The sequence below is a fragment of the Pseudoliparis swirei genome, chromosome 10, assembly GCF_029220125.1.
Source record: "Pseudoliparis swirei isolate HS2019 ecotype Mariana Trench chromosome 10, NWPU_hadal_v1, whole genome shotgun sequence".
In the NCBI taxonomy this organism is placed as follows: Eukaryota; Metazoa; Chordata; class Actinopteri; order Perciformes; family Liparidae; genus Pseudoliparis; species Pseudoliparis swirei.
Window position 1 is genome coordinate 10,873,526 of NC_079397.1, and position 27,308 is coordinate 10,900,833.

General features: G+C 42.5%; 2 protein-coding genes across 3 annotated transcripts; both read left to right on the forward strand.

The window, feature by feature from the left end:
- Window positions 1-8,535: 8,535 nt before the first annotated feature.
- On the forward strand, window positions 8,536-22,711 carry LOC130200272 (peroxisome proliferator-activated receptor alpha-like). 2 transcript variants are annotated; one of them, XM_056424414.1, is made up of 8 exons: window positions 8,536-9,062; window positions 14,769-15,000; window positions 16,217-16,371; window positions 19,179-19,317; window positions 20,154-20,353; window positions 20,449-20,715; window positions 20,909-21,152; window positions 21,247-22,711. In XM_056424414.1, the coding sequence occupies exons 2-8, from the start codon at window positions 14,817-14,819 to the stop codon at window positions 21,489-21,491; spliced, it is 1,434 nt and encodes a 477-aa protein (XP_056280389.1). In that variant the 5' UTR covers window positions 8,536-9,062; window positions 14,769-14,816; the 3' UTR covers window positions 21,492-22,711. The 2 variants fall into 2 exon arrangements, with proteins under 2 accessions (XP_056280389.1, XP_056280388.1); XM_056424413.1 differs by lacking the exon at window positions 8,536-9,062 and adding an exon at window positions 10,162-10,284.
- Window positions 22,712-22,793: 82 nt separating this feature from the next.
- On the forward strand, window positions 22,794-27,234 carry cdpf1 (cysteine rich DPF motif domain containing 1). The gene is made up of 4 exons (XM_056424415.1): window positions 22,794-23,380; window positions 23,568-23,679; window positions 24,033-24,174; window positions 25,121-27,234. The coding sequence occupies exons 1-3, from the start codon at window positions 23,268-23,270 to the stop codon at window positions 24,159-24,161; spliced, it is 354 nt and encodes a 117-aa protein (XP_056280390.1). The 5' UTR covers window positions 22,794-23,267; the 3' UTR covers window positions 24,162-24,174; window positions 25,121-27,234.
- The last annotated feature ends 74 nt before the right edge of the window (window positions 27,235-27,308 follow it).

The following is a 27,308-nucleotide window of genomic DNA, read 5'->3' on the forward strand; positions in this document are numbered from 1 at the left end:
AGATATTCATCCGTCGTTCGATTGTACGGTTTGAAGATTCGATTAAATCCAAAGCCTTGCAACCTCTGAACAGCATTTACATTTGTTTAATTAAATCGGAAAAGAGTGGAACGCTATATAAATAATTAATTCAAGTTATATTGTCATTAATATTAGGATCACACCTGCTTCGTCCCTCAGGAAGAATATCATCTCTATTTTAGTCTGTATTATATTTTCCACATAATTAAAAACCTTAATGTGCCACACCCATCACCGATACCTTCCAGTAAGGCATATTTTAATTATCGCACATCAATCACTTTTTTTGGCACGAATGCTAATTGAAAATTCTTCATTATTTCTCGGCACCGCGTGTCGACACGGCTTCACGTCGAACAACTCGTTTGAACAACGTGCGAGCCGATAGGTCGGAGTGGAGGCCGCCGTGAGTCATCGCAGACGGTCCTCCCACCTGCAGCCCACGTTAGACAGGCCTCTTCACTCTGGCTCTACAGGGTCATCGCCAACTCGCCCCCCTCCCGCGTTCGGTGCGTCCGGCGCCCGTCTTCTGAGACCCCCGGGCCGGGGACGGGCTCACGGCGTGCAGCAGAATCAGACGAAGGACGCGTTTTGGATTGTCGTCTGCTCTTCTTGTCCGTGTCTTTCTTTTCTACTGTGTTGCCTCTAACACTCTACGACACAGAGAAATAAATGGTAATATTTTGCAGCGAAGAAGATCAAACGCTCGACAGGGAAACGGGGAGGAACGCGCTTTAATACACGTTTCAGTACTTGGAAGCTGTTGATACTCTCATTAACTTTTGGTTGGTTATCTTTTTCCCTCTATGTTTTAAAGTGTCCTGTGCATACTTACACTGATCGGTCAGGTCTATTTATGTCATGCAGTTTATTCTTTAAAATATTGGCAGACTATTTCACTCCGAGAAGACAAGAAATAACATGACGTTGGAATAAAAAAAAAATATATATATAATTTCACACAACAGTCAGCTGTGCTTTATAATGAACCACTGAGGAGCCCGGTAGTTCCCAGCCGGGTTTCGAAAGAAAATCATGATTTGTGACGAAATGTTTGAAAACCGATAACTGAAGGGAATGTGAAATCTAAGCTAAAGACCATCACACCTTGAACCAGACACACAGGATGCACACACACACACACACACACACACACACACACACACACACACACACACACACACACACACACACACACACACACACACACACACACATACACACAGAGAGAGGCAAATACCCAGACACATTAGAAGCTATGTACCCCACAATGAACCCTGGCTCCTAAGATGAATGGGGTTCCCACGCCTCTCCCAAGGAGTGCAGGGCACAGCCTCCTCCTCTGAGCATACACACACACACACACACACACACACACACACACACACACACACACACACACACACACACAATGCACAAACTACAGATGGCCACATAATCTTATCCAATCACACATAGGTGCATTAGAATATAATAAACACACAAAGGCACAAAAACAAATATAGATTATTATTCAGAGCACTCAGTTATGATGAGCACGTCAGTTTTAAAGTTGTAGACACAGCTCTTATCTTTATTTTTATTGCTAGTGCTTCAGCAATTTAGCAAGCATTTCAGTCGGTCCTTGTGTGTGTGTGTGGATGTGTGTGTGTGTGTGTGTGTTTGTGTCATAAGGGTTTGTTTTGCAGGGAGAATTTAAATGAAGCAGAAACAAAAGTTCTTGGGGGACTAACATTTCCATATCTAAGGGTTGAGCAACACAAAGTCCTTGAATGTGTGTATGTTTTTTCTTTTTCACAAACACACACAAACCCGTGTATATATATATTATACATCGTATTTATATATAATTGTATATATATATTATACATCGTATTTATATATATATATATAAATACGATGTATAATAACAGGTCCCAAGCCAAATATATATATATATATATATATAGTTTCTGAAATTAAATCTTTTGATTAAACGAGGGATTTAGTTTTGTATTGGTTTTTTAAATAATGTTCTCAAATAAACTAGTCTGTTAAAAATAATTGTACAATATATTTTATATATATTGATTGTTTAAATTACGCTTTCTAAAAGTGTGTGTGTGTGTGTGTGTGTGTGTGTATGTGTGTGTGTGTGTGTGTGTGTGTGTGTGAGAGAGATAGAGACCCTAACCCTATGTGTAACTTTGCATAGTTTATTTTAGATGATTTGTAAAACAAAAGCCCATTTTATTTTTAGCTTTATTTGATGCTTGTTCGATTTTTCCATTATTTTTATTTTATATTTTCAACGTATTTAACACTTGCAATTTTATCATTTTATTTTTAGAAACTAATTAAATACAATCTAGATAGAGCTAATAAATAACATTGAGGAATGTAATTCCTGCTGGTAATTTTCGGAAGACAATACTTTATCTTAAGCTCCCTCAATAGTGGCCATTATATTGTAATATAGTTATCCACATTCAGCTGCAGGATCCTGAGCCATGATCCCTCGAACACATGTTACATCAACTTAATGATACAGTCAAGTAGCTGCTTGGCAGGTTTAGGACCTGAGGGCTACATGGACACCTTGGTGTGTGGGTTCTGTGAATGTATCTGCACAGGATTGTGTGTGTGTGTGTGCGTGTGTGCGTGTAGATGTGGATGTGTGTAATTATAACTATATTTAAGTGTCTGTTTTCTTTCATTTACAGGCTCATTATTTTGGAATTTGTCTCCTTTATTCTCCTGCTCACACTTCCCTGTCAAGGTGAGTTTCAAGATAAAAAAACAAAATGCCTATTTTCTAAGTATATATTTCCGACATACGTTTACTTCACCTTACCCTAAACCCGTGTCCCGGCTCGTATAACTGCGCGTGTGCACGCCACCGCACCGCTGACGGCTCTGTCGAAATCTTTGCGGTCAGCTCGACCTCTGAGAGCATGCGTCTTACGGGTTCCTGTTCCAGCGACCTGCAGGCACACAACTAAACATACAGTTTGTCGTTAGTTTGTTAAACACAATCCCACTCGCATTGTTCCCAGCACACAGCGGCGACCGTGGCGGCGAGTGACGCGTCCCGTCAAAAAAATTGACTGTCGGGTTGTGTGTGTCACGTCATCTGAATCAGTAAGTCTCTGGTTCGGCTCCAAGATAATCTCCTCAAAGGAAATTAGTCGGGGGGGTGGGGGGGGAAAGGGGGAAAGAAAAGCCGTCGGCCTAAAGGGCAAATGAAGATTAGAGGGAAACAGTACACGAGGGCACACCGGCTGGCACCCGGAACTGCACAAAGGCCTCATTGTCACGGGAGTCCTCGGCTCTCACTCCCCGTGTACTTGGGCAGACATGACACCTGTTGGTGGTTCTGATCAACTGCAGGCGGAGGGACAGGAGGGTGGTGGTGCTCACATTGATATATTTCCTAACCTACTTCCAAGGGGCATGAATGTGTTGGATGACTTCCAGATACGGTCACAGGTTTGACTCTTGGCCAAGAGTTTTTGCGACATGTTGAATCGTTTTTATCTTCAATTTCGGTCCATTGTCCAAAAAAAGAAATAAAAAAGCTTTGCTGATGAGACGGTTTGTTGTCAATCCTGCAGATGCACTTACTTCTAAGAGTTGAGTGTTTAATCTTAAATTATTTTACGAACAGTTTCACACCGTTTTGGTTGATGCCGTCATGTGTCCAAAAGTTTGACGAGTGCTCTTTTTTAAAAGTTGTGCTTACGGTCACGGCTGCAGGGAGTTCCTCCGTTACACCCTGGGGCGGACTGGGAGAAAGTGGCCCACTCAATGCACAGTGTGTTTCGACCAGTCAGTGGTCGACTAGGAATATACTCACATAATACAAAAATACACATAATACTCATACACGTAACATTATTTTGGCTCACGCTCAAAAACAACTGTGTCTGTGTCAGCGAGTGACGCAACTTTTGTGTCGTTTAGAGTGATTGACTTTAATAACACCTTAAACAAAGTTAGTCTGATGGAAGAGATTAGAGTAAAGAAGTTGAAAAATCACGAGTGTGAATACAAATTGGGAGGAGCAGTATGAATGTCAGTCAGTGATGATTGACTTTAGGTATATATTTAGATATTATATTTTAAAAACTAACAAGATACGAAGAGCAAAATATTATTTTAACCCTCTCCTAGCTTGTAGGTTCACACAAGTTATTAGAAATATTAGTTCAAATTTGTCACTTATCTCTAGTAGTTTTTAGAGTACATGTACTTCTAGTAGAGTACAGAAGAGGCCTTTTCCACAGACAACATTTGGACCTCCTATAGAAGGAAAATTATTTCTTATTATAAATTCTAAAAAGAATGATGGCTGCTGTGAGGAAGTTCTATCTATATACTATTTATTTTGGACAAAGCCGTTCCCATTCAAGCAGTTCCCAGTGAGGTCTGTGATTTATCCAGAGAAACGGTGACACAAAAGAGAAAGAGAAGAACGAGAACATGTGTTTTCTGTAATTTCAAGCCTTGCCGCATGTGAACCCGACACTGAACTTCACTCGTTAGCGGAGTACGTGTCGGAGATGCAGGTCCACTGTTCACCTTACGAGCTCGGCCATTAAGTAGCTCGTGTAGAGATGTGTGTGGCATTTATGGGATAACCCCGCTGCAATAAAAACAGCCGCAAGCTGCTGCGTGCGTGCCTCTGAGGCGTTAAGGCAGTGACTCACTTTTATAGGTTTGGCCCCAGTTCGCCGCCTCGCAGCCTCTCCTTGTCACTCAGGGAAGTCTGAAACAGATTCATGCTCATTGGCACCCAGATTTCCTGTGACATACACATGTTTGCTGGAAATGAAGACTGACGGATTATTCAGAGAATTTATCTGACTCGTTTTCAGTTAACGGTGCAGTGTATCCACTGCGTGTCATCGGCGGTGATGCAGCGAGTCCTCCAACCGATTTCCGTGTTTGCCGCGTTTCACATGTGATCGCGCGGGTTCTCGTGCACAGTGGAGCGCAGTCGTAACGGATGTGTAAGACGAGAGGCGAAAGTTTGACCTTTTGACCCCGGGCAGCAGCTCACTCTCCTCTCATTTGTCTTCATCAGGCCGTGGAAACCCGAGAGGAGGAGAGCTGACAGACCAATGAGCCTGAAGCTGCTTAGAGGAGGCGACCTGTCACCTATAAGTCACATCCATGAAGTATTCTGATGAAGGCATGAAGGCATGAGCTCAGTTTATGACATACAGGTAGATATCACTGCTCGGCTCTCACATCAAACTGGACTACATTTAAATATTAAATGTAGTAAAAGTTAATTAAAAACATAATTTTAAAAAACTTTTCAATTGCATTAATGCAGTGAACACTACTTACATTAGGTTAAGCAATTTAGATGATGAATGTGTATATAGATTGTACATTACAAAATACTGCAGCAGTTAAGTTAATATTTATGTTCATGCTCGCAGGGACACATCACATCCTGACAGGATTTTTATTTATTATATTTTATTTCTAAAATATCAACTTACAATAGAATAATACTGTAATGACACACGAGCATGTGGGTTTGTTCTTCATAAGACAATCTTAACTCACTTCTTAGCTTTCTTGTGTGTTTACAACTGTGACTCAAAGTCTTCATCAGTTGCGTGTTTCCCATTTCAACCGTCAAAAAAAGAGAAAGTATGTTGATTAGAACTTATGCTGGAAGCTGTTTCCCTTTGTTCTTCTGAGTTTGTTCCCTCAGATCGACCATCGATCGGTCCATGAGAGGCACCCGCGGGAGACAAACTGTCCTTTCTGGTGAGGTAGTAGGTTGTATAGTTTTAGGGTCATTCCAAGCTGTCAGATGACTATACAACTTACTGTCTTTCCTGAAGCGACTGTGATGGCATCATCATCGTCTTCTTCACCATCGGCACAAAGAAAAATACAACTTCACCACTGCAGATCTTTTTTTTAAATAAAAGTGTATATATATATATATATGAGAGCAATGTAATAAAAGACATACTATTCACAGTTCCAGACAGTTCCGATGGAGATAATGTGTTAAATTGGTGCTGAACATAATATTAAGAATAATTTCCTACTTTTTTTGTTCTGTAACATTCAGCGTGTCGGTTTTCCGTTTTGATTACCTGGCGTTCTTTGGAGTATATTTCTGAAATGTAGAAGGTTATTGGAATTTCAAACCGAACCGTTTCAATACAATTCCTCCATTAGCTGACAGTTGCGTCATATTTTTTATCCGTACTGAAAAGTATCCCTTTCTCTCCAAGTTATCGTAGCTAACCATGCTGTACATCACAACAGCAACACAGTCGCTCTCTCCATTCACACCGCCCACCTGGCTGACCTGACGGTGTCCATCCAGGGTGAGGTAGTAGGTTGTGTGGTTTCAGGGTTGTTATTTTACCCCATCAGGAGCTAACTAGACAATCTACTACCTTCCCTGCAGGGCAACAATACATCACATGACTTTGTCATCTTTTTACAAAGGGAGAAATTAATCTGGCTTTTGATTTCAAATAGGTGAGTGCTGCCAAATTACAATAAGCATTGTAATCTTTGCTCATTTCATTTTCAGTATCGTGCATTTTTTGATGTACTGTTTCATTAATACTTAAATAAAGACTGCATTGGAAATAATATAACAAACAATGACTTTGTGATGCTTTCAATTTATACTGAGTACTGAGGTGGAATAGTAAACATATAGTTAATATTGGAATAGTTTCTGTAATTATTGCCTTCTGTAATTTGTTTATTATATTTAAGAATATGAATCTTAAAATGCTCTGTAACTCAGGCTTTAACATCTGGATGTTCGGTTTTCAATAGAATGTTCTAGTTATTATTTGTCTTTTTATATTTAATTGTTTTACTTGTTTATGAAATAAGTTAATTACCTGGATCAATATGGACATGGTTACATTTTTTAAATATTTATTTCCAGATAACAGATAGGAGCAAAGTCAAAATTCAAAGTATATAAAAAAGAGTGCATTTTATTTGACAAATGTTCAGCATTCTGTAACATGCACAATGTAGTCATAGGTTTTAAAATGTTAGAGTTGCATCTCAGACTTCTTCAAAGCTCATATCTCATATCTGTATTCCACTTGATTAAACTTCAGAGTGTGAACAACCCTCCAGATGGAACAAGAGACCAGGTGCTGAGGTTCCCACATGAATCATAAATGATAACCTCCCACTCGTCTCCCGTGTGAAGAGAGTTTGGTTGTCTCTTCGCTGTGGAAGGATTCTGTTCTCAGGACGGAGGATTGAAACATCGCTGAGCAGTAGATGGCGCTAGATATTTCATGTTGGCCAGAGCATTTTTTGACCATGGGCAAAATATTTTATGACTGATTATATCAGTTTCATTGTGATTTATGTACTCTTGTTTACACAGTGGTGGAATTAGTATATCTTGATCCTTTACTTAAATTAAACACTGATTTAAGAATACACCCACGTTGCAATTAAAATCCCAGTATTGAAATTGTACTTAAATTATCAAAAATAAACATACATTTGTATTCCAAACGCATTCATGAGTAAGAATACTTGCACATTAGCAGTGTGTCTCGTTTTATAAGCACTGGGTGAGTACAATCTTAATCAGCCAATAAAGCGGTTAGACACAGTTATTGTCGTGGAGTAAAACGTAAAATAATTTAAATGTGAAGTAAAAGTACAAAGAAAATGTCTTAATTTGAGCTCAAATAGAAAAGAAAATGTCTTAATTTGAGCTCAAATAGAAGTGCACACCTTGAGTGAACACTACAGCGCTACGTAAAGTATGTTCAACACTCCTATCGGGCTCTGAATTCATAAAACATGCTATTATATATAATATATGATATTCAACAGGTAGTGCTAAATAAAGTATGTTCAACACTCCTATGGGGCTCTGCATTATATTAAACATACTATTATATTTAATATATGATATTCAACAGGTAGTGCTACATAAAGGATGTTCAACACTCCTATGGGGCTCTGCATTCTATTGAACATATTATTATATATAATATATGATATTAAACAGGTAGTGCTACATAAAGTATGTTCAACACACCTATGGGGCTCTGCATTATATTAAACATACTATTATATATAATATATGATATTCAACAGGTAGTGCTACATAAAGTATGTTCAACACACCTATGGGGCTCTGCATTATATTAAACATACTATTATATATAATATATGATATTCAACAGGTAGTGCTAAATAAAGTATGTTCAACACTTCTATGGGGCTCTGCATTATATTAAACATACTATTATATATAATATATGATATTCAACAGGTAGTGCTACATAAAGTATGTTCAACACACCTATGGGGCTCTGCATTAGATAAAACTGCTATTATATATAATATATGATATTCAACAGGTAGTGCAAAATAAAGTATGTTCAACACTTCTATGGGGCTCTGCATTATATTAAACATACTATTATATATAATATATGATATTAAACAGGTAGTTACATTACATTACATGTCATTTAGCAGACGCTTTTATCCAAAGCGACTTACAATAAGTGCATTACAACCTAGAGTACAAACTAAGAACAACAAGAATACAGGAAGTAACATTTCCTCAACATAGTCGAACTACAAAAGTACCATAAGTAAGTGCTATCTAAGTGCCACTGAAGTGCTAATCTGTGTTTTAATCCAGATATAGTCGGAAAAGGTGTGTTTTCAGTCTCCGACGGAAGATGTAGAGACTTTCTGCTGTCCTGATGTCAGTGGGGAGCTCGTTCCACCACTGAGGAGCCAGGACAGCAAACAGTCTGGATTTCGAGTGATTAGCTCGAGGTGCAGTAGTCACAAGTCGATTGGCTGTTGCCGAGCGGAGCGAACGTGCCGGGGTGTACGGTGTGACCATATCCCGGATGTAGACGGGGCCCGATCCGTCTAGAGCACGGTACGCCAGGACCAGTGTTTTGAAGCGGATGCGAGCAGCCACCGGTAACCAGTGGAGAGAGCGGAGGAGCGGAGTGGTGTGGGTGAATTTCGGGAGGCTGAAGACCAGTCGAGCTGTGCTACATAAAGTATGTTCAACACACCTATGGGGCTCTGCATTATATTAAACATACTATTATATATAATATATGATATTCAACAGGTAGTGCTAAATAAAGTATGTTCAACACTTCTATGGGGCTCTGCATTATATTAAACATACTATTATATATAATATATGATATTAAACAGGTAGTGCTACATAAAGTATGTTCAACACACCTATGGGGCTCTGCATTCTATTGAACATATTATTATATATAATATATGATATTCAACAGGTAGTGCTAAATAAAGTATGTTCAACACTCCTATGGGGCTCTGCATTATATTAAACATACTATTATATATAATATATGATATTAAACAGGTAGTGCTAAATAAAGTATGTTCAACACTCCTATCGGGCTCTGCATTAGATAAAACATACTATTATATATAATATATGATATTCAACAGGTAGTGCTACATAAAGTATGTTCAACACACCTATAGGGCTCTGCATTGTATTAAACATATTATTATATATAATATATGATATTAAACAGGTAGTGCTACATAAAGTATGTTCAACACTCCTATCGGGCTCTGCATTAGATAAAACATACTATTATATATAATATATGATATTCAACAGGTAGTGCTACATAAAGTATGTTCAACACTCCTATGGGGCTCTGCATTATATTAAACATACTATTATATATAATATATGATATTAAACAGGTAGTGCTACATAAAGTATGTTCAACACTCCTATCGGGCTCTGCATTACATAAAACATGCTATTATATATAATATATGATATTCCACAGGCAGACCCGTCTATGTTGTTTGACATTGTGAAACATGGCCGCTTTATTGATTGTTTCTGTAATCAATCCGCCATAACACGTGATTTATGAGAGTGATTAGCAGTAAATCACTGTACATGATTTAGGGGACAGTTGTGACATGGGTGGCCGGTTCACAGGCTCGTGACGTCCGGTGACGTCTCGAGCCACCGGGAAGTAATTGCCCCCCCCCAAAAGATAGATGGTCCGTTTTTAATTCTCCGCGTGCTCATTGGTTGAAACCAGAGGTGTGTCAGTGTGCACGCCGTCCGCCGCGGCGCTACTTCCTGCGGAGCCTGAGCGGATGTTGACGCCGGGAGGCGACGCGTAGAGTCTTTCAGCGGCGGAGCGTCCCGGGACGGAGCGGGTTCATGTCGTCAAGCAGCTTCCGGAAATACTTCGCATCGCGTCCTCCGAGGTAATTAATAAACTATCCTTGAAACTGGGCCGTTACGCAAACGGGACGACGCTTACTTTGCTGCTGTCAGAGGGGATTTAACCAACTTGTGTTGTTCAGGTCCGGCAGATGGGGTACGGCTCCATTTCGCCTGAGCAGAAAGTAATGTTAAGTGGATTGGGCTTTCTTAAAAGATTATGTAGCCCACTGCTACATTCTAGCAGTGGGCTTGCTTCATTCCCTGCATGAAGAAGAGTGATTGTTCCCGGTATATGTGGTGAATGAGCCACACGTAAACTTCCTGACTATTCAAGCCCGCACCTGCTTTTGTAATTACCCCCGTCGTGTCAAGAAACTCCTCTTCCTGAGAGTAATACACCTTTCTGTCGGCCATGAATTCCCCTTTCAGCCCCCAATAGACCTCCATTCCACTGTCTGTGCAGAATGGTGACAGTGCACACGACCCTCTGGGAATGCACGACTTGGAAGTTTGTTTTGGCCTCTAGTTTTACGACATTTGAGGCACACGGATGACCTTTGTTGTTGCAGAGACTTTAAAGGTCTTTGAAAGGTCGAACCAGCTGATCCCGAATAAGTGGTACTGAAGGAGGAATTTGGGGTGTACATTTTTCTTCTTTTTCTTCTCTCTTGATTGGCTGCTCCGTTACTGCTTCCCCTTCTCCTGTGACCTAAAGATAGAGCCTCGCTGGCTGGAATTTTAGTTCCTGTGGGAATTAAAACACAAGGTTGTTTGATGTGATGGGGAAACATGGGCTTGGCCAGAGTCCTCTATGAAAGAGCCAACGAAGTCATATCAACCCAGTTCAGAGTTGGTTTCAGCAAGGCTCCAGTATATCATGTGAATGAAACCGGCTCTGGTTACAGAGCAGGTTTCATTTTCTTCCAAAACACCCATTGATTATTGGACTTTGGTTTTGGCTCTGGGCTGTTGTCGTCCCCGGGGTCCCAGCGCGAGTGTGACTGGTTCCTCATGTGGAGCCCGGACCCTCTCGCCCTACAATTGATCCCATTCCCGTTGGGATGTCTGCAGCTGTCGGTGCTTAACACTAAACCTCATACCTCTTCTCCAACTGTCCGCTATCTCCACACTACTTCTTGCCACTAAAAGCTGCATGGCGTCATGTGGGATCATTTTCAAATCAGTCATTACTAATAAATTACTTTTCATTTATGAATTTGATTTTATATTCATCACCCGGACATGGCTCTCATTGGATAGTAGAGCAGGTGTTTTACCAGAACCTTTTGGACGATGGCCAGAAAGGATGTGGTTCACTGTAGCCGAGCATCATCTTTAGTGTTTTTTACATTTGTACGTTATGACATGGCTCCATTGACCAAGCGGTGATTTGACCTCGCAGAAGACGGGAGTTGCTGATCTACTGCTGCCTCAATCGGTTAATTAATTTGTGTTGTTGTTGTTTGACTTTAGGGAATCTGAAATGACCAAAGTCACACAATAGGACAAACGGACCAACAACTAAACCTGTAAATGCAAATTATCCCTTTTTTAAAAAGTGGAACATTCTGTCACTTCTGCTTGGTGGCTGATTTGCTGAAAATAAGCAAAGAGTTCTTCCCTAAAGCTAGGACAACTGCAGGGATCAGGCTTCTTCTAAAAAGCCCAGCTTCACATCATTAGATTCCTTGGTCTGATTGGTTCTTGACTCGATGGAGAACCACTGGGCTCGATGTCTTCCGGGCTGGATTCTGACCTTGCAGCACTGAGACTGCTCCTAAAGTTTTTATTGACGTACGATGAAACACAGACTCACATTTCTGCTCTTGGAACTCTGCTGCTTCGTTAACACGACTCATCATCAAATATTGCTTGGCAGAGTAAAGAAACTGGGTCTGTCTTTCAGGTACCGTCCTAGAGCCCAACAAGATCCAGATCTGAGAGGTCGAGCATTACATTTAACTTCACTATGTTCCAATAGTCTTGAAGCTTCAATGTGTTTTCCATTCCAACAGCTGGATGAACAATTGAACCAAAACCCCACGAGTCATCTCGATCAGGTTTCCTACCTGTTCCCCGACTCGGGATAAAACACGGTGAAGCTGCGTTTAGATATTATTGCACTGTTGGAACAAACTGCCAGAAGATCTCAGATTGCCACCAACTGTCAACTACTTTAAAACATGTTCTTACTATCCTTATTCTTTTTATTTGTTTTCATCCTCTTGTATTCCTCCTAGCAGCTTATTCCTAAACTTCCTTATTTATTTATGCACTTTTCTCCTACCTGTCATTTTTCTTCTTTGATCTTCCTGTGAATGAAATGTGCTCTGCAAATAGACGTGCATTGCCTTGGGCACGCCACATTCAGATATATTACTGAGTAATTTGGATATAACCCAAATATTTCGTGAACACGACGATAAGAATACAAATAATGTAAAAACGGCGGTTTTCCTGTCCATGTGTAGGCGTACGATCAAACACTCAAACATCTCATTTCAAAGTTCCTAGTCATGTTAAAGTGACATCCATGGCTGGAGATGCAGTGGGAGCTTAACGGGTTTAAGGATGAACTCAATGCACTGGCGTATAAATGATAGTCAGTGCGCTGCAAAATGAAACGCATTTTCACAACCTGCCCCTTTTGATGAAGAATAATATTTTTGTTTTTATTGCAACGCAGCTCGACAGACCAGTCAGACATATGCTGGATGCTGCCGTCTGTATGGTCTCTGCAGTGAACTCGTACGGCACGACGTACTGTAGCGACGAGGGTTTTGACACTGTGATTTCCCCCCGAGGCCTAAACGACTGTGGCACACTGTCCAGACCTGTCCTCTGAGAAGCTGCCACCCTCAGACTGTAAACGTGAACAAACAGGCTTCGATCGTTCACCTCTTCGCGGCCTGTATGCACAGATTCGGAGAGCAAATTGTCGTGTTCAACCACTTAAAGTCTGAGTTCTCAACGGCGATAGTTTGAAGTTGCACAATCTCATGGCAGCCAGTGTTCTCTTTTTTTCTTCCCATGCCGGCCTTCCAGATGTAAGCAGCTGTGTAAACTGAGATTTGACTTTGAGGTCTGGGAGGCCGCCAGCCGGATAGCTCTGTACATTAGATCAGAGATCTATGTCTGCATAGATAGGATCACTTTGTTTGGATCAATGAACAATTAATCTGTCCTACTGCACAATCACCTCCGCGTGTGTGTGTGTGTGTGTGTGTGTGTGTATATACACACATGTATACGTGCAGTGTACATAGTAGCTAAATGTTTATGCTTACTTGTTCTACTTTAGTTTCTTACTGTCTTTTCTCTTTCTGTGTGTCTGTACATTGAGACAAATTCCTTATATGCAAATGGATAAATGGCCATAAAGCTGAAATCCTGTCTTTATTTTCTTTTTAAAAGGCAGATTCCAGTTAGTCTGTTTTTTTACCTTCACGTTCCCACCATTACCAAACCAGGGAGGATTTACAGCATGTGTTAAATCCTAGTCTATAATCTATCGAACAACATCTGCCGCGATGAGTTTCTAGAAGTTGGGGGAAGCGTTATTGAACACGAGCACTGGTGGTGGGACGGCTCAACCGGATGTCCTTCGCCCCGCTGTGAGCCCCCCCCCCCCCCCCCACACACACACACACACACATACTTTAAGAGATAGATGGACACTTAACTCTTTGTCAAAAGAAATGTAACGGAGAGGGAGAGTCCCTCAAAGCTTTGATGCACAGTATCTACTCGCTGAGTCTCTGGAGCACCTTATTCAGTTAATAAAACAGATCCAGAGCTTTGGACCGAACTGCAGATTGTGTACGTTGGCTGGAAAGGTTGGAATTTAATCTGTGAATAATGGGCCACTGCTGACTCTATGGGCATTGTTCACTTATTAAAAAAGCACCTTCACATGATGAACTTACCTCTTGCGTTAGATGCACAGTAGTTGTCCCCGTTGCATGACGGCCCGCGATTCGTGCTTTCATGACATTTAACTTCGATGCATTCATGTTTGTGATGTTTTATCTGAAAGAGGATAAACGAGGCCCAAGCAAGGCAAACGGATATGTTAAACCTCGTGATGCACATGCTGCTGGTGCTGAAATCTTTACACATGTTAAAGAACATCAGGCCGTCACACATAGGGAGTTTAGAGTTAAGTGTGTAGAAGTTACATGGCTTGTTCTCGGAAAAGCTCCCGACTGAGCAGACATATGTAATCATTTCCCAAAAGCATCATTAGCCTGGTCCACACGAGGAATGTGGATACGTTGGACACAGCCAGTGGTAAAAAAGGAACTGATGGTAAGACGAAATGTAAACCGTCCAGAGTTCTACATTTCAGGTCAACATTTGTTGGACTTTAATGATTTGCGTAGGAATTTTTCAACCAATCTCCGGGGTTTTCAGAGCTGGGCATTGTTCTTAAAAACATGCAGCCAATGTAATGGCTGCCTCAAGATCTCCAATCTCATTATCACCCATTGTCCTCGTCCTTATTCTCTCTCATTTCTGATCACAGTCCGGTGAGTGAGGGTCCGTTCCTCCCAGGTTTGGCCTGATCTCCACCATGGCCAGGGATCTCTTCAGCCCCCCGTCCCCTCTCGGGGATTCCCTGCTCGACAGTCCGCTGTGTGGAGACCTGATGGAGGATCTTCGTGACATCTCCCAGTCTATTGGAGGAGACACTCTGGAATTTGATTTCCCGGTGTACCAGAGCACTGACTCGGGGTCCGAGAGCTCCATTGCACTGGGTGAGTCGTCAAGTCGCCTCATGGGTGGAAGAAGGGGAAGACGTTGTCGCTGGGTACGTGATCAGTCATGTTAAAAAGTTCCAACACTGACCTTTTGAGCCTTTGGCTCCATTGTGCCTAAAGAGGCATTTTGTAAGAGACTGCATGTCTGATTACAGAAGATTGGATTCCTTTCTCTCCATGATGTCGTCTCCAAATTCCTGAGCAACATTCCTGTGATTTCATGGAGACACAAACTAAAAAGGCCTCATTACTTATTGCCCAATAGTCTCAAGTGGCCTGTTTGACACAAATCCTCAGTTTCCATCAAGGAAAACAAATGAATTCATCCTGATCTATTGAACAGATATTTGTTTTTTTGCCATCATTGTGATGGTTAATTTGGTTGTTAAGAGTCCAATATCAAAATAGTTCTGATTGGTTTTAAATGCCCGTTGTTATAATAATAATAATAATTTAGTCTTGTATAGTGCTTTTCTAGTACACAAAGACGCTTATAAGATGTTATAATGCTGTATGCAACAATAGATCAGTAGTTTGTGTCCTTTTTGTTGTTCAATATGTTTTCTTTGTATTACAAATGTTTGTAACGCAAATAAAATAGTTATTCTTAGAGCCACAGTAACTGTCATAGTTGCCGTCAAAAATAATCAAGGTAGACAAATCATGCTTGGCCTTTTTAATTTCGCAAGACCGTGATATTGAGACTTGTAAGAAAACAGTGCAGGTTGATTTAGTTTAGCTATAATATAGAAGAGTATCTTTAAGGAAATATTTGGCTTTTAGGGGAATACTCTTATTCACTTTCTTGCCACGTGTTTGAGGAGAAGTTTAAAGGCCACTTCTATATTCGTATGCTGCTACACGTATGAATCTAACCTGACAGCCGGTTAGTTTAGCTTAGTTTAGAGACTGGAAAAGCTAGCTGACAGTGAACACCTAAATCTAAAGTTCACTAACTAACATGTTATGTCTCTTTGAATCCATACAATACATTAGCTTCTGTTAAGCTAAGCTAACTGGTTGTTGGTTTGTTGCGAGTCATACTGAATGTGTGGTATCAATCTTCACATCTAATTATGTGATTAAGCACATTTCCCCAAAACTTCAACTATGCCTAAAGCAGAATATTTCACCAACATGTGTCAGCATTGATCTGTCTGACTGTGTTCAAAGGTTAGCCCAGTGAAGTCACTCTGTGTGTTGCTCTCTCTAGACACCTTGACCCCAGCCTCCAGTCCGTCGTCGGGGGTGTGCGCGGCAGCTCCGAGTTCAGAGGAGAGCTCCGGACCCCTCAACCTGGAGTGCCGGGTGTGCTCCGACAAGGCCTCGGGCTTCCACTACGGGGTGCACGCCTGTGAGGGCTGCAAGGTGAGACGTGTGGCACTAAAGCGGGCGTAGCGCTGCGTGTGCGTGTGTGTGTGTATATCAACGCGCACGCACCCAAAACAAGCTCGGCATGTGGAGGCGCCTGACCTGGCGCCAGTGGAAAGTTTCTGAGACACGCAGCCAGGTCATGTGAGGTCGGGGACGTTGTGCCGTGACTTTCCACCCCTGAGTGACGTTCGTGCGCACCAGCTCTGGCACACGGAGCCCCGCTGTGCTCGGTACTAAATCATTACTGTCGACTTTTGGATTTGATGAGAGATTTAGTTTGAGAAAATATGCAAACCAAAAAACATGTTTCAATCCTAGTAAAGGTATTGACCGACTGGACTTGAGATGTTATGGAGTACAGCGATGTCCGACTTGTAACTGAGACCACCGGGTGTGTTAAACGCATAAAGGATCATCACTGCCACGTCATGTGAGCTTGTGGCCGTCTCACACTTCTCTCAGCCGGCGGCAGGTTGCCGCTGCTAATCTGAGCCTTTGTTTGCTATTTATGTATGACTTTGTCGCATGTGACTGTGCCTGCTTGCGTTCTCCCTGGACAGGCAATGTGCCTTGATTTCACTCTAATCCTTCGGAGACCTTTTGGACGATCTGAAATGGTCCTTCCGTTGCACAATGCACACATGTTGTCTCCCTGCAGGCTTTGAGTTTTACGGGCCACAGATCGTTCATCAGAACCGACACAAACTACTGTAAATCCTGTCGGCCGCTCTAAAGTAGGGACACTGAAACTGTTGGACGCTGCACATGTGAGGAGAGTAGTTTGACACTCTGTTCCAAAAATGCTCTGACTGATGATATTGTGACGTCATGGAAAAATCTGCCTTCTGATGTGCAGCAGTCGCAGCGCACACTCCGCGTATCACTTCCAACACCTCGCGTCAAGAGGAGAATGTGGCTGGAATGTGCTGTCGTACGACGGTGCGAGGGCTTGAATCTGAAGGGATGGCGGTCGATCATTTGTATTGGGATGTCTAGAGGGCACGGGGGTGTAGTGGCTAGCACTGTTACCTCACAGCAAGAGGGCAATGGGTTCGGATCCCATTCTGGGCGGTCCTTCTGGGTGGAGTTTGCATCTTCTCCCCGTGTTGGCATGGCTTCCCTCCAGCTTCTTGAGCAGGACGATCAAAGAAAGCCTTCAGTGATGGGAAGGTTAATCACAACACCTCAACCTGCCTACTAGATGGAAGTTAGTTTTGAATTGGTGCGCCACAAAGATCCCTGAATTAACTTTTCTTTGTTTCACTAAAAGACATGTGCCCTAAAGAAAGCCTTGCACAAAACCTCTCTTTGCTTCTGTCTTTACTCGCAGCGATATATCAAAGCAAAGTACTGGTTGTGTCACCGTCTGTACACCCGTACACAGACGAGCAAAGACATGCACGCTGCACACATCTGGTTTCCCCTCCTTGTTGTTTTGTGAAGTATTTTTGATGACTATCAAATGCCGGGCCCTGCCCATTTCTTCCCTCTGCGTTTCCACGATTATCACATCCAGCGCTCGCCGCAAAACTAGATATTTCTTTCATGGTTTAAAACACCACAAACAGTGATGTGAGGCGTATAATAACCACGTGTCTTCAACATGAAGGCAGATGAGCCCTTTTTATAATGATGGCTGGCGTATTGCGTGACCATGTGCCTCCAGATATTTTGCCAGAACATCTGTATTGCCTTCTCGATGGAGGGGAGGAATGTTCTGACTGAAACTTTAGTGATGCACATAGGTGTGTGTGTGGGTCAAAGGATTATATGTTTTTGGCATGCGTCAGTTTGACATCTGTAAGCATCTGTTGGCCCACTGCCCTGTAGCCATCCCAGTGTGAGTCGCAGGGCTGCAAGATGTCTTGTCCTTTTAGAAAGGGAAGAGAATACTATACAACCTGAAGCATATCGCGCTTTAAATATCGATGTCATTCCACGACAGTCAACTCTAGATGTGGTGTAATGACACCCGTCCTACCAGGGTTTAAAATGTAAAGTGCACGTAGAGTAAGATGTAGGCTGGCTCCGATAACAACTGGTGGTGTACGTTGCTTAAACATTCTCCTTGCACTGTGAAGTAGAAAACCAGTTATTCTCCAACGTGATGTTTAAAGATGCTAAATTCCAAATTCAGAGCATAGCTATGATTGAAGGGGCTTGCCTCCACACGGTGTCGGCTCGCAGCAAACGGCGTCACCAGAATAACAGGTTTTACCTGACCGCAACGCTTCCACGACAACGGCCTGGGTCGGCATGGCGTGAACAGCGATAAGCGCCGTATGGGCTCAGTGCAGAGCGGTGACGGCCTCCCACGGGGACTCGCATGCACGCTCTGTGAGACTGAGAGTGACTTCATTCTCTGCTCAGGTAGACATTAACCATATCTTTACATCTCTCATAGTAGTTTGCTGCTATATTAATGCTCCTTTTTAATGTTGACAATAAAGCCAAAGGGGAGTGTACAAATCATAGATACTCATCAGGAGGGTTGACCTTATGGGCTGAAGTACCACAATAATTAGTTTTTGGGCTTTTTGTCGACTTGAATCTGATCATATCAGAATCAGGTTTTATTGGCCAAGTAAGTTTTCACAAACAAGGAATTTGACTTGGTAAAGTGACTCTGTGTGCTTACACAAAATATACATTACAACACAATACAATACAAAACAGTGCAAAACAGTGCAACGGTCTAAGAAGTTTAAGAAAGTGACTTAAGAAAGTATATGCAAGAGAAAGTGACTTAAGAAAGTATATACAATATCACCAAATGACCGCATGTGTTGTGTCTTCACCAGGGTTTCTTCCGGAGGACCATCAGGCTGAAGCTGGAGTACGATAAGTGTGAACGCAACTGCAAAATCCAAAAGAAGAACCGCAACAAGTGCCAGTACTGCCGCTTCCACAAGTGCCTCTCTGCGGGCATGTCCCACAATGGTAAACCTGCAACTTAGTTTCAAGCATCTCTGTGTAATGTTTGCTTAACAGCCTCAAGTGACAGTTGCAGGATGAGGATAGTGGCCCAGCAGAGGATGTACAGTAAATGTACTGCAACAGGAGCACAAGCAGCGTCATGAAGATTAGCTGCACAGCGTTATCTTGCTGCGGGTCATTAGTCATTAGTTATTATCTCGCAGAAAAACCACTGGGTATACATATTTGAGAAGTGTGTTTTTATTTCTTCTGAATGCAACTTTTAATTAAGAGATAGAAAAAATATATGTGTACATTATCTTTCAGAAAAGCCTTGCTTTTAAAGTGTGTGTTTGTGTAGAGGCTCAATTGACGATAGCCGATGAAGTTGCAAGTATGTGTCATGAGTGTAGTTCCATAAAACGCTGCTCACCACGTCTTCAGTCGACACCACGGTCCGTGTCCTAATGTGGTTTGGCTCCAATCAATGTGCTTCTACATTGAAGGCTTTTTTTTTCTTTTCTCGAACAATGTCCTGCTCCTGCTTGACACTGACAAAGCACAGGCCCCATAGCTCCACATCTGGCCAGTCAACTGCACTGACTGCCGAAGGGTCATCGGGTTTGATGCAATGGCCTCCCACCGCAGACCGAGCATTCAGAAACCTGAGAAGAGGACGACATGTTGTCCTCTATAGAGAGGAAAGAGAACGTAATGCACCAGATCTGTTGGAGGCAAATAGTTGTGCGTGTCAGAGCTGACATGCATGTTTGCCGTCATGTCAGATGTCTGAATTAGACGGCTGCTATTTTGAAAAATGTTCTACCCATTGCTAATAATGAATGTTTCTACGCACACAGCCATCCGGTTTGGTCGCATGCCTCAGGCGGAGAAGCTGAAGTTAAAGGCAGAATGCAAGATGGTGGAGAAAGAGGTGGCGAGCCCCATGCTGACCGACCACAAGACTCTGGTGGGGCAGATCCACGAAGCCTACATGAAGAACTTCAACATGAACAAGGCGAAAGCCCGGCTTATACTCACCGGGAAGACCAGCAAGCCGGTAAAGTAAAAACAAAAAAGTTATTTATTATGCATCTCCACTAGATGGAATAACCTCGCCGACTGGCATTTTCTCCTCTGGCTTCCCCCCCGCAGCCTTTCATCATTCACGACATGGAGACCTTCCAGCTGGCGGAGAGGACGCTAGCGGCCCAGGTGCTAAACGGTGACAGTCCGGAGCCCGAGAGCGGCCCTCAAGCTGGGGAGGTGGTTCTGGCCACCGGGTGTGTGGAACTCCAGCAGTGTGAGGATGAAGCCCGGCTCTTCCACTGCTGCCAGAGCACCTCGGTGGAGACGGTCACTGAGCTGACGGAGTTCGCCAAGGCGGTGCCGGGTTTCCAAAACCTGGATCTGAATGACCAGGTGAGTTCAGTGGTGCTGTATCTGTCTGCCAAGATTCCATGTGATAAGTGGGTTCAAAAAAGTCTTTACTGAACGTCAATCAAGGAGTTTCTATGTTTATGTTGGAATTTGATGTGGAAAAAGTAGTTGGACACAGAACCACTGTTGGAGGCACATCTGAGTCCTGCTGTGGCCTTCTTACCTGCACGTTTAGGTGACTCTCTTGAAGTATGGCGTTTATGAAGCACTCTTCACCCTCCTGGCCTCCTGCATGAACAAAGACGGCCTCCTGGTGGCCCGTGGAGGAGGCTTCATCACCCGAGAGTTCCTCAAGAGCCGCCGGCGGCCATTTAGCGACATGATGGAGCCCAAATTCCAGTTTGCTACACGCTTCAACTCCCTGGAGCTGGACGACAGTGACCTGGCCCTTTTCGTGGCTGCCATAATCTGCTGCGGAGGTAACTGACGATCATTTAGAAGTGCACAAAGGGTGTAAATTTGCACAAATCAATCTGAATCCTCCTCCACGTTTCTTTTATCCCTTCCCTCCAGATCGCCCAGGCCTGGTGGACGTGCCTCTTGTAGAGCAGCTGCAGGAAAGCATTGTTCAGGCACTCGGGCTCCACCTGCTGGCCAACCACCCGGACGACAACTTCCTCTTCCCTAGACTGCTGCAGAAACTGGCCGACCTCCGGGAGCTGGTCACCGAGCATGCTCAGTTGGTGCAGCAAATCAAGATGACGGAGGACACGTCGCTGCACCCGCTCCTGCAAGAGATATACAGGGACATGTACTGAGTACATGGTACAGGGTCATAAATGGGGACATGTATTTGAATATTTATGTACGCCACTCAAAACTGGGTGTCCATAAATATTTACTGATACTATCTTGGACATCACTGTCCTGTAAATAGCATATTGTGCAGCTCCTGAGGGTGCACACGGCTGTGATCTGCAGTGAAAAGGCAGCTTTTGTAGGTGGCGTGGCTGTTTCGATGAGGACACTGGGGAACTAACTTTTTGATCTTACGCCATAGCTGTGTAGAGATATTTTTTTATTGCATTGATTTGAGAATGCACAATTGCTACGGATTGGGTCCTGGATGCCAGTTTTTATTTTTTTCAGACTAATCAAAGGCTAAATAGCACTTTTCAAGTTTGCATAACATTTAAAATGGATGTACACATATTCTAGATACCTGGACATGGCTGCTGCAGTCATGCTAAATATTAATATTGAACATAAGTTTAATTGTGGCAAAAGTTAAAAGTTGTACCAATTTAATCCTTTAGGTAACTGAAATGTTGCATAATATTTCTGTTTTGGATAATTAGTGCATGTGATGTGTTAATTCAACTCTATTGGATTAGGTTCAGCTTTGTTATGTACTTTCATTGTGTAAAAGTACCTTTTTTAAATCAGCCAAGTAGCTGTTTAAGAAACACCTGCATCAGTATTCACAATGTGCCATAATGTTTCAATGCTGGATTTTGATATTTCCTCTACGCTGAACACAACTTATACATTTACACAACTAAACAAACATCTGTTTAGTGTTGGATCAGGGAATGTTCTCACATCATGAATCATGAACAAGGATGCATTTAAAGCCTGGAATTTACTAAAATCACCTGTATTCTACTCAAAGCAGACATCATTTGAAAATATTATAATTTCATGTGTATTATATTTATTGTAATCCTTAACCTACTGCTAAAAAACATGATAGCACAGCACTCCTTACCTAGGGGGTTTCTTGTACAAATCGTGCAGTTAAGACTCATTGGCCAGTGAATATTTTGACAAACACAATCATGTTCAACTGGTTTCTGTGCTATTTTGTAAATATCAAAAAATTGTAGTTGCCACAATGAAAGTGTCTGCTGACAGTAAAACAGGCCTCAAGAGGAGCTAATTGCCTCATTTTCTGTGTTACACTTCACCTCCCGATGTAGTATTGAAAGACTTGTTTCTTGTCAGAATAAAAATATATTTGCTGGTTCTATTAAATTAATTATTTGATGTGGTTTATTATTATATATGTGTATGTTTACATATATATATACACACTAATTTGTTTGTAATACCCTGGTTTATTGACCAACCTAATATTTGTTCAACTTCATTAGCTAAACATATTCTGAGACGTCATTGCAGGAAAAGCACAGGTGAAACTAATAATACTAATGACAGCTTTAAGTGTCCTAATAGCCAGTAATGTAATTATTACACCTGTGCGTTTTCCTTTAACGGCACCTTGAGGTCTGCTGTAAAAATCGGGTTATCTAAGGATAATATTGTACCTATGCAAACAACGCATGCTACTAATTTCGGCTGGTTCACTACACTTTCATATGTTCAATAAGAATATATATCAACCCAAGTTCGTTTGACGCATCCCAATACTGTGATGTGATCAATTGAATTGATATGCAGTATCCACCTGAAGCAGTCTCGACATGTTGCAGCCCCGGTCCACTAGATGGCGCTAAAACGTCATAAAACAACATGGCCGGACGCCACACCAAAACCCGGAAGTGACCCTTTTTTCCGTTCCTCTGCGTTGAAAAATGGATCGAGCTACAAGCGAGCCGTGTCAAAAAACATTCACATGCCAGCTGTGTGATTTAAGCAGCCCGTTTACTTACTACGGCCAGAAACCACCAAACACCAGAGCCATTGTGTGAGTGGACATGTAGCACGCGCTCCTCGTCGTGCTCTGGAGCTAGCTGTGCTAAACCTAACGCTGCTAGCTCGTTGACACGTTTCCTACGACGTTACACTCACTAACCTACAGCTATTCCCCCCGTTACAAGTTTAGCACGTGAGGTGTGCGTCCATTTCAATGTCTGCCTGTCTCGTCCAAACAGGTTGCTCGAGGAGTGTTTCGTGACTCAGGACCCCTTCAGTCCGGACCGGGAGAAGTTCCTTGTTTTGGGCTCTACCTGCAGCCTGTGCAACAGGTGTGTTTGTGTCGGATCGGTAAGTTGTTTTCTCATTGAGTTACTTCGGTCTGTTTTTGCACCATTATGTGATCAAATGTGCGTCCTCATCTACAGCGTGCTCATTATTTAGAGTTGCATGTGCATTTCGGATTTGACACCCACACTGAGCTCCCGTGACTGCCTGCCACTTGTAGGCCACTGGCTGTATGTTCTCCTCAAATGACTCTCCAATCTTGTGACATGTATACGTGCTGGGTGAACTTCATGACCCATGTCGCTGAAATCCGCTGCTCCAGCTTCTCTAATAGTCTTTCCATCGTGCATTAAATGTGACTAAACCTCCATTGTGCAATCCGAGCGTTGATGCTGGCCTCTTGTCTCTTCGCTCAGGACTGCAGCATCTTCTACACCAAGAGGTTCTGCATGCACTGTGTGAACAAGCACTTGCAGCAGTTCCCACCTCAGATCCAGTCTGAGCTGTCGAAGAAGAAGCAGAACTGCAAGTCTGCCACCTCGTGACATCGACAACAAGGTCAGAAAGCTTTGTTGGTAGAGAGCAGATTAATGCTGTGTTGTTTTTCTGCAATTAAACTTATTTTTTGTGTCTCGTTGTGATTTAATAGCCTTACAGTTGTAATTGAATATTTTCAAAAACTCAGGAGCGTGCTTATTGGTTAGAACTGCATGTGCATTTCAGTTTTGAACCCCACGGTATAGCCCTGCACAAGGAGAGCTTACTATTAGCTGACTATTGAAAATGCATCATTCAGTTATCTCGGATTCCTATGCAGCTCTGTTTCTGGCAAATGCTGCAGAGGAATGCAGAGCGACATTCGCCGTAGAGTTCGAGTTGGGACATCGTGAACTCCTGGGCACGAGGAGCGCTTACTATTGAAGATGCATTCACTCAGTTAGCTCACATTCATATGCAGCTCTGGGATGCAAAGGAAATCAATTTGATAACTGAAGTGTTGGAAAGAACACAGAATACACTCTGAAGTCAATAATTGTTACGATGCAAACTTGAAACCCCACAAGAGGGAAATGGTGGCGCACTTCAAGGTGTATTTTTTTTTTTCTTTTGTAGCTGCACCACTCTTTGTTCTCCTTTTTTAGTCTAAGCGTGCACACACAAGTAATTACAAGCAGTGATGCACACAAATCACCTCTGGCACCACTTGCAGTCTGACAGCGATAGGCACCGTGCCAACGATGACGGGAGGCTTTCTGCTAAAGAGCTGATGTCATTGGATGCCAGGAGGCAGATGTGTGCCTTTATGTGTTTTCTTGCGTAAGACCTCATTTGATTGTTGTTGTCCTTCAATAGCCTTGAAAGTTTAACAATGTATTTACAAGCGTCATGTGCATTCGGCCTCGAAACACAAACTTTATACGTGCCGGGTGAACGTCATGTGACTAAACGGCCATTGCTTCTGTGGAAATCGAGTGTTGATGGACTCTGATGTCTCTTCTCTCAGGACTGCAGCCTTTTCTACGCCGTGAGGTTCTGCATGCACTGTGTGAACAAGCACTTGCAGCAGTTCCCACCTCAGCTCCAGTCTGAGCCGGCCAAGAAGAAGCAGGTCTGCAAGTCTGCCACCTCGTGACATCGGACAAGAAGAGGTCCATAATGCGCTTCACCGGCACTGTTCATCAAACTCATCCTGAACGACGCTGCAGAGACAGCATATGGAGAAGAAGAAAAAGACCAGCACCCATTGGAACAATACAAGTTAATGCTTTTGTCCAGTAAAATGAGGTTGCTGTTTTAGCCTCCAAGGTGTTATCATTTATTTCCAAGTCTTTTTATTCAGCAAGTGAAAAAGGCTAAGAATTTAAACTTTAGTTCTCATGTACAAGCACAGTTTCCCCGACAGTAGCTCTAAATGTCCTGTTAAACCCCCAAAACTGTTAAAATGTTTGCTAATGATCACGGATGTATATGATGTTCCTTTTGGCCCAATGGTTGCTGAGCCCAATTCACCCTACAAACGTTTAAACCTCCCATTAAAGCTCAAGATGAGATGTGGAAGTAATTGCATTATCCAAGACCAGTTTCCGGGTAGATTAAAAAACGATTCATTTCTCCACTGCTCTTGCAATGTGAAAAATTAATTAAGTCACCTAGAATTTATCTTTTGACTTGATGAATAATTCCTATTTTGCAATATTCAAACACCTATTTGTTTTTACGGACAATACATGTGTATTACTTTTCAGCATATGGTAACATCCACAGGACAAATGATCTCCCTGTTCTCCCTCTCTGTGTCCATGGTCAGATGGTGCACTGCTAACTTCTGTGAAGTCAAAAAATAGTTTGTCTGTGTAATCTTAAACATTATTTTTCAGAAGATACACACAATGACCTCTCTTTCTCTGTTATTTGTGACTGTTAATTCTTGGATCAAAGTCAATGTGTAACTAATGTTCGCTTTAGTGACAGAATCTGCTACAGTTGCATAATTTGCTGTGTTAAACAGTTACTCCCAATTGGTCGTTTAAAAAAAAAATAAGCACACCGTATGCTGACCCAAGTGGTCTCTCTCGTGCCCCCTCTTCTACACTGGTCATTGAATCGTTTGGGTCAAACTCAGTTTTAATCCCCGGGATGCCTCATGAGCACCGTGCACAGTTTGCAGCAGCATAAACACATTATGGAATAAGTGTGATCCGGGCGATAACATTGCTATAACGGATGGCCTCGCGGTTTTCATCATGAGATGTTTGACGTTTCGAGGCCTAATTGAAACAGCGTGGCCTTTAAGGCCCAGTGATTTTCTGTTTCTGGCAAATGGTGCAGAGGAATGCAGAGCGACGTTCGCCGTAGAGTTTAAGTTGGGACATCGTGAACTCCTGGGCACGAGGAGGGCTTTCTATTGAAGATGCATTCACTCAGTTTGTTAGCTCGGATTCTTATGCAGCTCTGGGATGCACAGGAAACCAATTTGATAAGTCAATATTTGTGAGGATGCAAACCCCACCAGAAGGTGTATTTGTTCTTCCTTTAAAGCTGCACTAATTTGTTCCTCTTTATATTCCCACCGCACACAAGCAAGTACAAACAGTGATGCACACAAACTGGCCCCGCTGGCAAAGTCTGACAGCGATAGGCACCGTGCCAACGATGACCGGAGGCTTTCTGCTCTGGCGCCGACGTCATTGGATGCCAGGAGGCAGATGTGGGCCTTTTCTTTCTGTTGTGGGTTTCTTGCATAAGACCTCATTTTAGTTTCTCATTGTGCTCCAATGGCCTTGAAAGTGTTACTGAATGTATTCACACTCCATTCATGTTGCTATGATGTGACACTAAATGGGATCATGCAGTGATATCTGTCTGCGCTCTCACGATCATTTGACGACGAATTCCTGTGATAGTGTTACCAGCCTGGAGCAAGACCTCCCAGTAAACTCCTGCAGTGAGATGAAGCTGTTTCCACCATTGTCAGTTTAAAAAAAAGTGTTTTTATCCATGATAAGTTACGCTGCATTAACACATACAAACAAATGACTGGAATCCAATGATGTGTTTGACCTGTAGGTGTGCAGTTATTGTCTAACCTAATGAAAATAAACACATTTACAACTACAACCTCTGCTATTTCTCTTCTTTAAGTATTTAACTAATCAAACTGATTAATTGGGTCATGTTCATGTGCAGAGGTA